Source organism: Lepidothrix coronata, unplaced genomic scaffold (genome assembly GCF_001604755.1).
Source record: "Lepidothrix coronata isolate B3197 unplaced genomic scaffold, Lepidothrix_coronata-1.0 Scaffold18, whole genome shotgun sequence".
NCBI lineage: Eukaryota > Metazoa > Chordata > Aves > Passeriformes > Pipridae > Lepidothrix > Lepidothrix coronata.
This window is the reverse complement of record NW_016690198.1, coordinates 1,044,710-1,059,079: the sequence shown is the minus strand read 5'-3', so window position 1 is coordinate 1,059,079 and position 14,370 is coordinate 1,044,710. Positions and strand designations below refer to the sequence as shown.

The following is a 14,370-nucleotide window of genomic DNA, read 5'->3' as shown; positions in this document are numbered from 1 at the left end:
GCCAAATCCAGACAGCTCTTGAACGCAAATGTTATTTTTAAGGCTGCTATTTGCTTTGACAAATAGCTTCTAGGAACAAGATGTTTAGCAGGTTTTCTAGTCTGAAGGTAATGCTGCTGTTTTCTGTGAACCGCTGCGGTGTTATATGTGCAATATTGCAGTGCATTAGAGGACTGGGCTTTGTGACATCCAGAACAAGTAGTGGATCAATCTAGCAGAAAATATTCAATTATGTGCAGATACAGGTGATTACAAAGGATTCTATGAGGCTTTGAAAACAGCATACGGGCCTACATACGGGTCCAAAGCCCTCTACTCAACGCAGATGGTCAGGTGCTTCACACAGATAAAATCTCCATTCTGAATCGTTAGTCTGAACACTTTCAGACTCTCTTCAGTACTAGCCGTGTAGTCCAAGACTCAGCAATTCAGTCCATCACACAGCAACTGGTGAAGAATGAATTGGATATTGCCCCCACTATGGGAGAAACTCTTAAGGCCATACGGCAGGTGAAAACTGTCAAGGCAGCTGGGGTTGATGGAATTCCACCTGAAGTCTGGAAACACGGGGGCCAAGAACTCCATGCTAAGTTTCACAAGTTTGTGGTGCACTGTTGGGAACTAGGCGAACTACCATCAGACCTTCGTGATGCAGTCATCATCACCTTGTATAAGAAGAAAGGAATTAAATCAGACTGTTCAAATTACCGTGGTATTACTTGGCTCTCCATTGCTGGCAAAATCCTGGCAAGAATACTTTTGAACAGACTAATACCTGCTATAGCAGAAGGAATTCTGCCTGAAAGCCAATGCAGTTTCAGAGCCAACAGGAGTACCACAGACATGGTATTTGTTCTCAGACAACTGCAAGAGAAGTGTAGGGAACAGAACAAAGGTCTCTATGTAACCTTTGTTGATCTCACCAAGGCTTTCAATACTGTGAGCAGAAAAGGTTTGTAGCAGATTTTGGAACGTTTAGGATGTCCCCCCAAGTTTCTTAAAATGATCATCTCACTCCACAAGGATCAGCACGGCCAAGTCAGATATGGCGATGCACTTTCTGAGCCCTTTCTAATAACCAATGATATGAAACAAGGCTGCATTCTCGCACCAACCCTATTCACAATCTTTTTCAGCATGATGCTCCAAAGGGCCACGGCAGACCTCGATGATCAGGACGGTATCTACATTCGATACTGTACCAATGGAAGCCTTTTCAACCTAAGGCGATTGAAGGCCCACACTAAGACCTTAAATCATCTCGTCCGGGAGCTGCTTTATGCTGATGACGACGCCCTCGTCGCCCACACAGAAGCAGCTCTGCAGCGTTTAACATCCTGTTTTGCTGAGGCTGCTGAGCTTTTTGGGCTGGAAGTCAGTTTAAAGAAGACAGAAGTTCTCTATCAACTGGCACCTCAGGAAGTCTTCCATCATCCCCATATCACCATTGGCCAATCAGAGCTCAAATCAGTCCAGCAGTTTAATTACCTAGGCAGCCTCATCTCCTCGGATGGTAAGATTGACGGAGAGATAGACAACAGGTTAGCAAAGGCATATAGTGCTTTCGGAAAACTCCATAAAAGAGTTTGACAAAATAAACACCTGAAGAAAAGTACAAAAATCAGTGTTTACAGAGCCATTGTGCTGTCTACTCTTTTATATGGATCGGAGTCATGGGTCATCTACCGCCTGCGACTCCTAGAACACTTCCATCAACGCTGCCTAAACATCCACTGGTCAGATTATGTGACCAATACATCTGTTCTAGAACAAGCAGCAGTTACGAGTATTGAGGCCACGTTACTGAGAACACAGCTGTGTTGGGCAGGGCATGTCTCCAGGATGAAGGACCACCGCCTCTCTAAGATCTTGCTCTATGGTGAACTTGCCACCGGCTGCTGCAAGAGAGGAGCCCCAAAGAGGAGATACAAGGACTCCCTAAAACAACATCTCAACCTTGACCATATTGATCTTCATCAGTGGTCTACTCTGGCCTCCAATCGGGAGGCCTGGAGACACACCATCTATAACGGTGCTGCTTCTTTTGAGAACGCACGCAGGATCACTCTTGAGGAGAAAAGACAACGCAGAAAGAATCTTGTCTTGCCGATACCATCCAAGGAGTCTTTCTGCTGTGCCTTTTGCAACTGCATTTGTCTATCTCGCATTGGCCTCATTAGCCACCAGAGTGCTTGTAGCAATGTGGGTAGAGCCCTCTCCAAATCTTCACAAACCCTAGCCATGAAAAAGAGGACTGGGAATTCTTTCTCTGTATGTATTAGAAAATACTCATTTCCATTAGTCAGTGCACCTGATACTTTCTTTTTTTACAATAAAAGAGACATATTTGTCTCTTTACATATTTGCAGAACACATCAGTTTTAAAGAAATATTTGCTATAATTTGTTTACCAAAAAAACCTAGCATGAGAAGGTAAATTCAGGTGCCCTACCATTACTATTAAAATCTAAATTGATGTTTATTTTTTTTAAATACTGAATCACAGAATTTCTAAGATCCATGGGCATGTTTTCATCAGGACGACATTTTGTGGCCAATTCACATACCTGTTTCTACAGCTCATTGTTCACTAATAGCACAGCAGCATAAGTATGCATCTAAAGAAATAGAGACACTCTGTGCAGACAAGCTAATAATTCAAGGATTAATTCTGTGAAATTTTCACTAAGTAGAGTCATATCCTACAGTGAAAAGATTTTCATTGCATGAATGGGGCAAGTCATGTTATATTGCTGTTTGCATACAGAACCAGCTGATGGTGACAGCAGAAAAATGACAGATGGACTGTTGTTGGTAGGATGTTTTTCTGTGTGAATATCTTTTTGATAACTTCTTTTACAAAACCTTTCTTTTTTTAAAAAAAGTAGAATTTGGGATTGGATTACCCCAAATTCTCATTTCGTTTCTCTTGGTTGTATTGGTGGGTTATTCTGAATTTCCCGTGGGGTATTGATTTGGCCAAATGTAATTACATAATACTGCTTTTCAAGACATGCATGTGAAGAAAAAAAAGTAAAAATATGTAAAAATCTCCAAATAGCAGATACTTCTGAAAATTCATTTAGAAGTTTTTAATGGAATATTTTGACATGTTCTGGAGGCAACAGTGTGGCTGTATGGTAAACTTGTTTCTGTGTATTCTAACTGTGTATGTATATATACTGACTTTTTTGGGTGGAGCGTATGTAGGAGAGAGTTGGTTTTTAAGCGAGCAGGACCAGACAGAAATCTGTTCCTGACTCTGAAACATATGGAAGAATTGATAGGCAAACCACAAATTACCATTTCCATTGAGGAGACAGAAGATGAAAGCAAATAATTGCATACTGCTGGGAAGCATGATTTAATTTCAAGAGGTGATGGGATGGAACCAAAATAAAACCAGTAAAAATCAAGCAGGATCACATAAAAAAGTAACAAACCAACATATTATTAGGGTAATCCTCCATCCTATTCCTCAGAAACATCAGAGAGGCCTATCTTCTGTCTCCCTGATCTGCTGGTGCAATAAATTGGTGAATATGTGTGAAATAATTTTTCCATTTACCCTTCCTTTAGTCTGTTTCATCAAATGTTTGAGCCTGGACTGTGAAGTGTGACAGTTTTTTGTCTTACATTAATGTCGGTTCAGTTATGCTCAGCACAGTTTTGCTTAGCAAAACCCCTCTGAGCATTTAGATTGAATTAATTTTTGATTTGTGCAAAAAGGTGTTTTATGCCTTATTTTATCATGGGCCCATAGTGATGGGCTTATCCAAAAGCCAGGCAGATGTAACATGATGAGTTGGAAGCACATGAGGTATAGGTTAACACACTTGTAGATGTACCATGCTTTGCGAGAGTGTCTTGTAAGAAAGGGTGACACTATTTAGCTTAATCAAAAGTAAGTTAATGCTGATAATTAATCATACAGTTGCATGAATCTGAATTTCATTCACTGACGTGAAATATGTAAATATAAATAAGGAAAAACCCAATTAACCATATATCAATTCTCTTATATCAACAATACATGTTACTGATCACCTTCACTTTTCATATCAATACCTGTATAAGAGTATTAGCACCACTAAAATGTTTTGATTCGTTTGAACACTATATAACTTTGTATATTAAGAAAATGTCAAGGGGAGATTACCTATTTTAAATTATGAATATACCTAATTAACTTGTCCAACTAGTCATATGTTTGAAATAACATGCTGAACTAATGATCTAGTGCTTCATTAGAATAGATTTATAAGAATTAGTTTTGTCCATTTTTGTTTATATGTTGTGTTGTGCATTTAGCAGTCATAATGGACTAGGTGGGTTGTACTAGGTACCGGAGGTCCCTTGCCATCTCAGGTATTCTGTGATTCTGTGATTTATAGTGTGTGTGAAAAATGGTGCTGTGGTTCACAGTACATAATGTTACCCAAAAAACCAGTGCCTCAGGCAACCCAAGAAGAAACAGCTGAGAGCATCCTAATAAATAAGAAGTATCATGCATTATGAGAGGTTTTGTTTCAAGTATGGTATTTATTTTCCTTTTTGCAACACAGTATGATATTCTAATGCTTCATCTGAGTTTTCAGCACCTCTTTCGTGGTACATTGGAATAGCATAGATGCAGACCAACAAACAAAAGTTTGTATAAAAGTTGCTTGTAAAGCTGTGTTAATACCACTCATTTTCTGAATTTTTCTAATGTCTGATTCTGAACTCTGCTAAATCCTGTTTTCATTTCAGATTCTTCTCAGTGAAATTGCTTATTTTCTTTTTCTCATGAGATGCCTTTTTGGGGGAAAAGACCTGTCTATTAAGCAGTTGAGAGGGAAGAGAATTATTGATCAAATCTTTTTTACTGTTTCCGAACAGGGTCGAAGAGGCTTAGGTTCAGTTTTTGTTTGGGCATCTGGAAATGGTGGAAGAAGTCGAGACCACTGCTCCTGTGATGGCTACACCAATAGCATCTACACTATTTCAATAAGCAGCACAGCTGAAAGTGGGAAGAAGCCATGGTATCTGGAAGAATGTGCATCCACACTGGCTACAACATACAGCAGCGGGGAATCCTATGACAGGAAAATAGTATGGGGTTTACTTATTTTCTTTAATGTGTATGTGATTATGTTTGTTCAGTGACTTTGGAGGGAGAGAGAGAAAGAGAAATAATTTGTAATAATATCCTCTGTTTTAAATCCAGTTATCAATAGTTTTCAGATTTTACACTCATGATATTAACAGTTTGTCTACGTACCCCTCTATTTTCTCAGATTTATTTTGATCCAGCATCATTCCTCTTTTACATTCAGTGAGGATAATTTGCTCATATTGCTGTCTATTCTGGCAGAAATATATTGTAAGGAAAATTAACTCAGTGCTCATCTTTCCTGTGTTGTTCCTTATGTCATTCCTAAGCAGCCAGCATCCATTTTTCCTAATGTACTCATCTTTTACGGAAAACAGCACATTTTTTTAATTCTGTTTGATAATCTGTTGATACCATTAGTATTTGTACACTGTATCTGCCTTTGCAAAATGAGCACATTCAGTATAATTTCCAGTATTCAACATACTAATCCTTTTAACCTTTTAAACCCTTGTAGTGAGGTAAATGAGGTTTGCTAATGTTTTCCTCTTCCCTGCTTATTTATACTAGTGTTTAACTTACAGAATTTAATTACTTCAGAAGATTGAGGGATTTGAAGGTTGTTTTTTTTTTTCCCCGTATGTTTTCTTAAGTACTCATCTAACATTGCCTTCTTTCTGGTCCTTAGCAGATTCCTCTCTTGGTGTCAGTGAAGAGTTAAAAATATGTGCCACTATGTTTTGTTAATACTGTCTGCCTTGTCTTTCAAGGATTCTGGGATGCTGGCCATCTGTTCTTGGATTCTTCCTTATTTTCAGATTATCTAATTTTTGTTTTAAACTTGTTCTGAGGTACTTCTTTGTTCCAGTAATTTTTCTGTTCGTTACTTGCTTCTCTTCACTGAAACCTTATCTTTCTCTTCCTGGCATGTTTCTTGTTCTCTCTGATAAATAGTAATAAAGAAAAAAAATTACTGTGTCTCCTAGGAGTTCTCACTTCTGTAATTAAATTCCCTTCACTGTGCTCTAAAAGACTTTCACTAACATCTTCATGTTTAAGTGATAGTAATACAGTGTAAGGTGAACTGAAGTGATTGCATTCCTCCACCCTGGGCTCTTACTTAGCCAGGTCTGTAGGACTTCCATGAGTCCATCAAATCCAGCAGTTGCTATCACTTCAACAATAACTTTCTCAAATACAATCAATCTTGCTTTCAAAGGTTTCAGTGACAGAAAATCCACTTAAATTTAGGGCAAGTGGTTTTAATTACCCATTGCCATTAAAAATATTCTCATTTGTTCTCTGAGCTCCTCTAACTTCTATTTCTTAGCATTTGGTGTCACTGATTTTATTGCTAGTGTGAAAACCACTCCAACTGTCTACTGTCTTCTCTCTGCCCATGTAGCCTGAACGATTAATCACTTTTAATAACTTTTAATAACTTTTAATAACTGTCTTCCATCATTCTATGTAAGATATGTTTTCTTATAAACTCTCTCTCATGTTATGAACTTTGAACATCCAGACTGGACACACCAGTCAGGTAGTATTGAGTGACAAAAGCACTGTGTCTGTGAGTTAAAAGGATTAGTATGTTGAATATTGGAAGGTATATTGAATGCGCTCATTTTGCAGAGACAGATAGAGAGTAAAATTACTGATGGTATCAACAGATATCTGTGAGAAGTCAGGGGGGGTTTTGTGGTTTTTGTTTGTTTGTTTGTTTTTTGTCACGTAACTCAGAACAAACTCCAATATCATGTAAGATTCTATAGTGTCATAGTACAGAAATACCTATGCAAGATTGAGGGACAGTGGATGGTTATGATGGTCTAGTGTCATCTTCCACAGTTCCTTCCTATCTTTCCTTGGAGTTCTTTAGTTGAGTATCTTCCTTTTTTTTTCCTTCTGTGTTATTCTATCCAATATGTGCAGAATGTATTATAAGGTAAATGAACAAACAGTGAGCAAATGTTAGGAACTCATCGTGTGGACTAAAAATTCTTATAAAAATTATTTTAATTAATAGATCACCCACACTTTTATAACCACACAAAAGAGTTTTTTTCTTTTTTCATTGCTACCCATTTTTGAAAATTGCTTGCTACAAATATAGGATGTAATTTTAGAAGTTTTCCTAGTCTGGAGTTCTAATTTTGTCTTCTGCAATGATAGATTGAAATATTTTAAGCTAACAATTACAGTTAAACACACACTGATGTTACCGTCTTGCAAGAGTTCCTTGTTGTTCAGGGATGGTACTCCTAGCACACTTGACTGTACACTGTACTGAATTTTATTGCAGTAACAATTAGCTCCTTATGGACCAAGTTTCCACCCTTTCTGTATATTGAAATGCCCAAAGCATACAAACATCTCAAAGATGCAGATACATGTATACCTTTTACACAGACTCTCAGAGAAAAGAATCAGAATTACTTTTGAGTGTTTTCAAGTGCAGCTGCCAAATGCTGGCATAGATATAGGTGTAGAAACTCACAGTCTGGGACAAAAGCAAATTAACAGTAGGTAAAGACTATAAAATTACACTTCTTTATAGATGTTATTTCTCATAACTCAGTGAGTGCAGAAGTATTGGCTAATAGTATGGAGTTGTCAAGGTATTCTTCCTATTATTCTCTTCTCTACCACTTTGAATATCATAGGATAATGCTGGAAGATAGCTTCCCCACTCCAGACCATGTAGCTAGGATAGGCTAAGTACCACCTAATATAGTTATTTATATGGTTCTTTCACTTATCAAGCATATTGCACAAATGCATTTCCTTTGAATTCCTTTTTCAAATTATTTCCTTAAGCACAAAGGATTTTACATATGAAAGTCCCTCACAGATATAATTCACAAGCCTATAATTCAGACTTAACTGCTGAAAATAACCTGTCCACCTGTTTTGTTGTTTTGTGATAAATGCCAATTTGTCTGCTGATTTTCTTTCTCTTCTAAGTTATGTTTTTTCCTTGCTGACTAACTGCTACTCTAAGCAGAACTCAAAACTGAAACAATGAAAAAAACCAAACCAGTCTCCTGCCAGTTCTTAAAACACAAAAGCCTGCTCTCCTTCAGAAGTTCACTCAGGTTATCAAGGTATGCACAAGATATACACAGAATATCATGTGGCACCTTCAGTTTTAGGTATATATGGACACACAAGCTAAATAGAATGAACAGTAAGTACATTTTTGTTAAAGCCTTTTCAATTCTGGGGACATAGATTCATAGAAATCAACGTGTCTTGAAGAACTGTAGCAGAAAGTAGAAGATTATTCAATTGGATCAAAAAACTCATGTCATGAAATAGGAAATAGCAAGAAATGCAGAGCCTTGGGAGGGGATGAGTATGTCCTCTGCTAGGGGAAATCCAATTTTTGACCTTCATTATTAACTTCCCAGTCAGTGAAACTATGGAAAGAGTGGTGATACAACCTTAATAATGACTATACAGAAATGGCATCTCCTTAGCTCTCCAGACCAAGTTGCTTCTATAAAACCGTTACATTGTCTAGAGTTTTTCCTTTAATAAATGTCTAGTTTTTCTGAAAGCTTTGTTCTACTGCCTATGGGAGGTAAAACAGTGCATTGTGATGATTCATATAACTTTTATCTTCCTTTCATCAGCGTGTCTGTCTGAGGTTGTTAATTTCTTGTTGATTAAACTAGGCAGTACCAGAAACATTGTCATTGTCTTCAGTGAAACTTGGTTGATTCAACTGATTTAGAAGTGGATATAACTCATGCCCCTAGAAATATTGCATGGATTTTCTTGGGCAGTTTAATCAGCATTTTCCCTGATCAGCAGTTGTTACAAAGGTACTTCAAGCATACATTCGTGTTATACTCAACAAAAGATTAAAAAATTTCTCCTTCTGCCCACACCATTGATCAGAATGACTGCTAGTACACACTAATGACAGCTTCATGGTGCTGTCAAACACCACATTCTTTTATTGAGGTTATAATGTTGCTATCATGTGGTCTGGGAATTTGGGGCACCATTTTTCTTCTTGAAACTTGCTCACCTGTTGGTGGTCCGGTACTCACTTTTCTTGGGATGAATGTAGCAGTTCTCTGACAGTGAATCCACAGTGCTGAAAAACATGTCTTGGATGTTGGAGGTAGTTTACACCCAAACATCTCAGCTCCTTTCAGTAACTTTCCTTTGAATTATCTCAAATGGGATTTCTGCTTACAAAGCTTTCCCTACCCATTTTTTGCTTAAATATTTGCTCAAAGAGAGATCAGGGTCTGTAGTTCAAATTGCCGCCACAGCATCTGTTTAGAACATAAGGGAAAATGTTACCAAATAAAGACATGTCATGGATCATTGTGCTTGATATCTGTAGTTACAGGACAGTGAAATCACTCTGGAAGGATGCTCTCCCAGAGGATGAGAAACGAATATAGCAAAATTTGGTATGTGTTTCAGTGTAGTGAGAGAGGCAGTCCCTTAGGGAAAAGCTGCTGAAAGACTACTTTTCCCTGCCTGAGGTCCTGTAGGCTTTACTATCCTCTAGTCCTCCAAGAAAAGCACCTGCTGCACCACTTTTATGTAGGGAACAGAGTACTAGGATACAAAAGCCACAAGCATGTATTAATCGCATTTTCTGCCCTCTCTTTTTCCTGGCTTTCCTTCTGGTCCTCACCACAACATTGGCCACTCTTTTTCCAAATGGGATATCTGAATTGCATATATCTCTGTATGGGTGCATGTTATCCCCTAGTTCTTGAACGTGTCAGTCCCACCTGCAAAATCACTACTTGGATTTGCACATACAGGCAATGCATTGTTAGGACTGTTCCTGCTGCAGTTTCATCTTTTAATGTTGTCAGGGCATTTATGGTATTTGCATGGATAAGGCTTTTCCAAACACTGTTAATTTTCATTGTCTAAATTAATACACACTCAATAGGCAAGAAGGCAAGAGATAAAGAAATTATAGAAATATTTTCTTTATGAGGTTCCAACTTTTAGCTGATGACAGATAAAGAATTATTTATGAAGAATATTAAATAATAGGGGAAAAAAGGTTCTTTCTAGACTTTATTACTCAAGAAATCTGGCCTCTGACAAGTTCGCTAATTTAAGGATCTGACATTATAAATGCTTTAATCTGTCTTTTTCAATTTCTAGAAACTTTCATTTTCTTTCACTTGCTCACTACTCATTTTCAACAATCATTTCCTTGGTGCTGTTAGCTCCTTCTCTATTAGAAGTCTTTTGTGTTAGCTTGCATATGCTTACATTTTGTGAGAATTTTCAGCAGCCTTATACAAATCGTGTAATATGTATGTTACTGAATATGGCTAATGTATAGAACCTATAGCTTCTATATGCATTTGCTTATATTCTTGCTGAGACAGGATGTAGATAATTTTTCAGAGCATGTTTTGTGTATTTTGAGGTTTCAAAGCTGGATGGGCATTTTCACATGCCTAGTGCTTTTTTGTGGTTTTCTGATCCTCCAGTCCTCTCCTCCCCCATTTTTGTGTATACCCATATTGGAAATGGAGCATGATACTGGTGAATTAAGACACAATAATTCTGTGTGCTTAGATAAGAAGCTGTGTAGCAACTTCTCCTCTGCCCGTCAGGCAGATATTTTACATCTTGCAGTGACTGAAATTTTGAGAATAAGGTTTGGTGTCACTCACTCTCACACCTTCATGGAGGTTTCGGTGCTGTGGACTGCTGTCTTCTAACAACTGTTCTCAAGTCTGTGTGGGTTTTGCTTAAGCTTCTGTTAGGTAGTAGTGACTTCTTGCCTCTACTGCGTTGCCCTTGCTAGGAACCACTTCTTTAGGAAGACAAGCATAGAGTAGAATCACTTTAGATTAACAGTTCCATCAAAGAAGCAGGATTTAGAGTAAACACATTTTTGGTTGTGATTTACTGTCCGACAGAAAGAATCTGTATAAAATTCATTATTAGATGGAAGCATCCCAAAACTTCAGTAGAAGACTGTGCCTCTAGTTGGTATTACACATCACAGTGTAGACATTCACTTAGATTACATAAAAAAATACAGGGCATCATATAATTATTTATACATAATAAATAGCAATTAAAAACTGAAAATATCTAATGGGCTGGTGATGGTTGGGCCAAATTTGTGATTACCATCAGCATTTTCCAATTAATTACTACTTAGTTTCATGTGATTTATTGCATAAGGCTTGAAGGAATGATTAAACACGGTACTTAGCATGAGCCCAACTGTATTCTCTTCTGTCGCTTATTTCCAGTGTGATTTCTGGCAACCTAGTTAGCCTCCATACCTCTTTTATAGTCTCTAAAATGGGCATAAGCAGTCTGTATATAGGGAGCACTATAAGATTTAGTTAATTCCTGTTCGTAAGGCACTTTGAGATTCTTGAAGTGTTCTATAAATCCAAGAGGGGCAGAGTTCTAGCAGTGCAGTTTCAAAGCCCTCTGCATGTTTTTCTAGTTTAAAAGCCTCTTTGTTGACCGTACCATGAAAAAAAAAGGAAGTAACTTATGTATTCAGAACAATATAGAGAACACCTCTCTGACTTCACAAGTGACTTCAAGCTGAGAACATGTAGCATCATGTATTCAGACGCCTTTTTTTTCCTTTCCTTGCAATGAAAGAAGAAAATACCCTCCACATACATGTGACTCATACAAGCAAATAAAACCTGCTCTTATTTCTGAAGTTGTGTTCTAAATTTCACACATTCAATTTCTTCCAGATCACCACAGACCTGAGGCAGCGTTGCACAGACAGCCATACTGGAACTTCAGCCTCTGCACCTATGGCTGCAGGCATCATTGCCCTGGCACTGGAAGCAAAGTAAGATCTGAGTTGTACTCTGAAAAAAAAAAATTAAACATACAGAAGGATCTTTCTGATTTGTCCAGCACCTTTATACAAGGGATCTCAAAGTTCTTTGGAAACTTTGTTATCATAATTTACAGTACCCTTCTGAGAGCAGGGAAGATCTCCATGCTTATTTCACATGCAGGAAAGCTAACACTGTGGAGGTGTCAACAAAGTACTCAGTGTTGAAGTAACTTGAAACATTGTTGAGCACAGGTGGTTTCCATTAAATGATGTGTAGCATCCTCACAGTGTTGTAAAGCACCTCACAGTGCTGCCCAGATCTGCTCTGCTCTGTGGGCTACTGTAGGTTACCTCCTGCATTCATCAGCTTCCTCTTAGCAATTCTTGAACATTGAAGGAGGTTTTGGGATGATGTTAGGCTACCCTGATAATATAATATAAAAAGTAAAAATTCTCAACTTAATCATGCTCACACAAATCTGTTTTTTAACATGGGTTAAGTTCCTCAGCTCTAAAAACCATGGATAATGTAGTTCAGAAGACCTTTAACCTTTAGCTCAGAAACACTTCTGTCTTACAAACGTTTTCTCAACTGCGGGATTTTGTTCTTTATGTCTAATATATATATCTTTAATGTGCTTCATGGAGCAGCAAAAATATGGGAGATTTTTCAGGTAAATCTATATTTGAAAACCTTTTGAATTAGTTTGTGCTCTTTTGGATAAGATTTGCAGGTTTAAGGTGGAATGCTCCACCCCAATTCCTGCTCAAAATCAAGTGTTTTTCAGCACTAGGAGATAGATTCTGTTAAATTCTGAAGAAAACTAGTTTCCTCTGGGAGCAGCCGGTTCCTTTGAATGCAGTAAACAATTTGGACACAATGGTAATTTCAAATTGTATGTAATTTGTAACAGTAGAATTATGTTTCCGTGTTTCATATTATTTTTTTGAATAATATTCAAAAAACAGCTTGGCCCAATATTCAGCACAGAATACTTTTTTGGTGTTGAGTTATAATAATAATAATAATTTGTAATTGAAGACTTGACATAATCTTAAGTGGTGAAGCACTTGTGTCAATATAATTAATTTTTCTTAATGCAGTCCTTAGAAACAAAGGTATTTTGAAAAGTCAATATAATGCTATTGTGCGTTTTTTAATCTCTTCTTAATCTGTTTTAAAATCATTAAATTCATTCCAAACAATCTGGTAGTGCAGATAAGATTGCAAGTGTGTACATTTCATTTTACTGAATGTTTTTCTTACTATTTACTTACTAATGAACTGAGGTTGCTCATAATTGGTTTTTTTATGTGATATTTTGTATGCATTTTCTAACAAATTATTCTTGTAATTAAAAGTTTCATAAAGTTTTAGCACTCAAGACATACTAACAATCTATTTCTGATTGTGACATCTTAACACACACTGAGAAGCTTCCACTTTTTCTCTGTGAACTTTGGTGAATATACCAGTGGGAAATCCATGTTAGTATTTTTTATGGACTAGTATTTTTTTTTTCCAAATTAATAGTTGCTATGATAGGCACAAAGACAAGACTATTAAAGCTTCAAATGTGGTGGTGGAGACAAAATGTGCCAGTAACTAAATATCCTAGGCACTTTTTGTATTTGTAGTACTCTGTTCCATGGTGCTAACAAGAGTTTCAGGGTGAAAATGTGTTGATTTTGCCTCCTTTCAGACTCTGTTCCATTTCATTATATGGAGGGTTTTATTTTTTTCTGTATCTTAGCCTATGTATTTCAATAGATTCAAAGGAATTACATTAATAATATCACAAATGTGGTTTTATTCATTTATATTCCATTCACTAATTTTTCTCTCCTGTGTGTACTTAAAATATGCTGTTGCTGCTGCTGTCCACAGCCATTAAAGAAAATAAAATTTTTTTTTAAAGTTTAAAAAAGAGAGAGAGAGAGAAATTAGGGCGAGAAATATTTCCTGGTTTCCCATGCCAGGTTTTTTTTATTTAGGTTGGAGAAATTTTTGGTCTGTGAAGTTATAGATTATGAAGTAAGGCCTTTAATATTGCAGGGAGATCATATCATGATATATTGAATTTTAATGTCTGGGATTTGTTTATATGGAATCTATTCAGATTATTTTATGCAGTTTTTAAATGGTAATTCTTATTTATGTGATTTGAAATTTTGGAATGTATTTTTCACCTGTGACACCTGCCAAGTTAGGTGACCCTAACTAAATGCTGGAAATCAAAGTATGCAAAAAGAAGCTTTGAAGCCATCTAAGCATTTTCTGCAGTACTTTTAAAATACATGAGATTTAAAGGACACATGAAATGGCAGCATAGTGCAACTGCTTACTGGAACTAGTTTGCATTCAAACAGATTTTTTATTTTTATGAACTCTTCCTTAAATTCCGTGTTAGTACCTGTACTAATGGCACTAAGTGAGATTTTTTTAAAAGAC

At 36.9% G+C, this 14,370-nt stretch overlaps 1 protein-coding gene across 6 annotated transcripts in view; it reads left to right on the top strand.

The window, feature by feature from the left end:
- PCSK5 (proprotein convertase subtilisin/kexin type 5) overlaps window positions 1-14,370 on the top strand; it is a 257,925-nt gene that overhangs the window by 118,852 nt on the left and 124,703 nt on the right. For all 6 annotated transcript variants that reach the window (XM_017807261.1, XM_017807263.1, XM_017807264.1 and 3 more), the window contains 2 exons: window positions 4,882-5,094; window positions 11,827-11,927. In XM_017807261.1, the coding sequence (XP_017662750.1) occupies window positions 4,882-5,094; window positions 11,827-11,927 (314 nt within the window). The remainder of the gene's footprint in view (window positions 1-4,881; window positions 5,095-11,826; window positions 11,928-14,370) is intronic.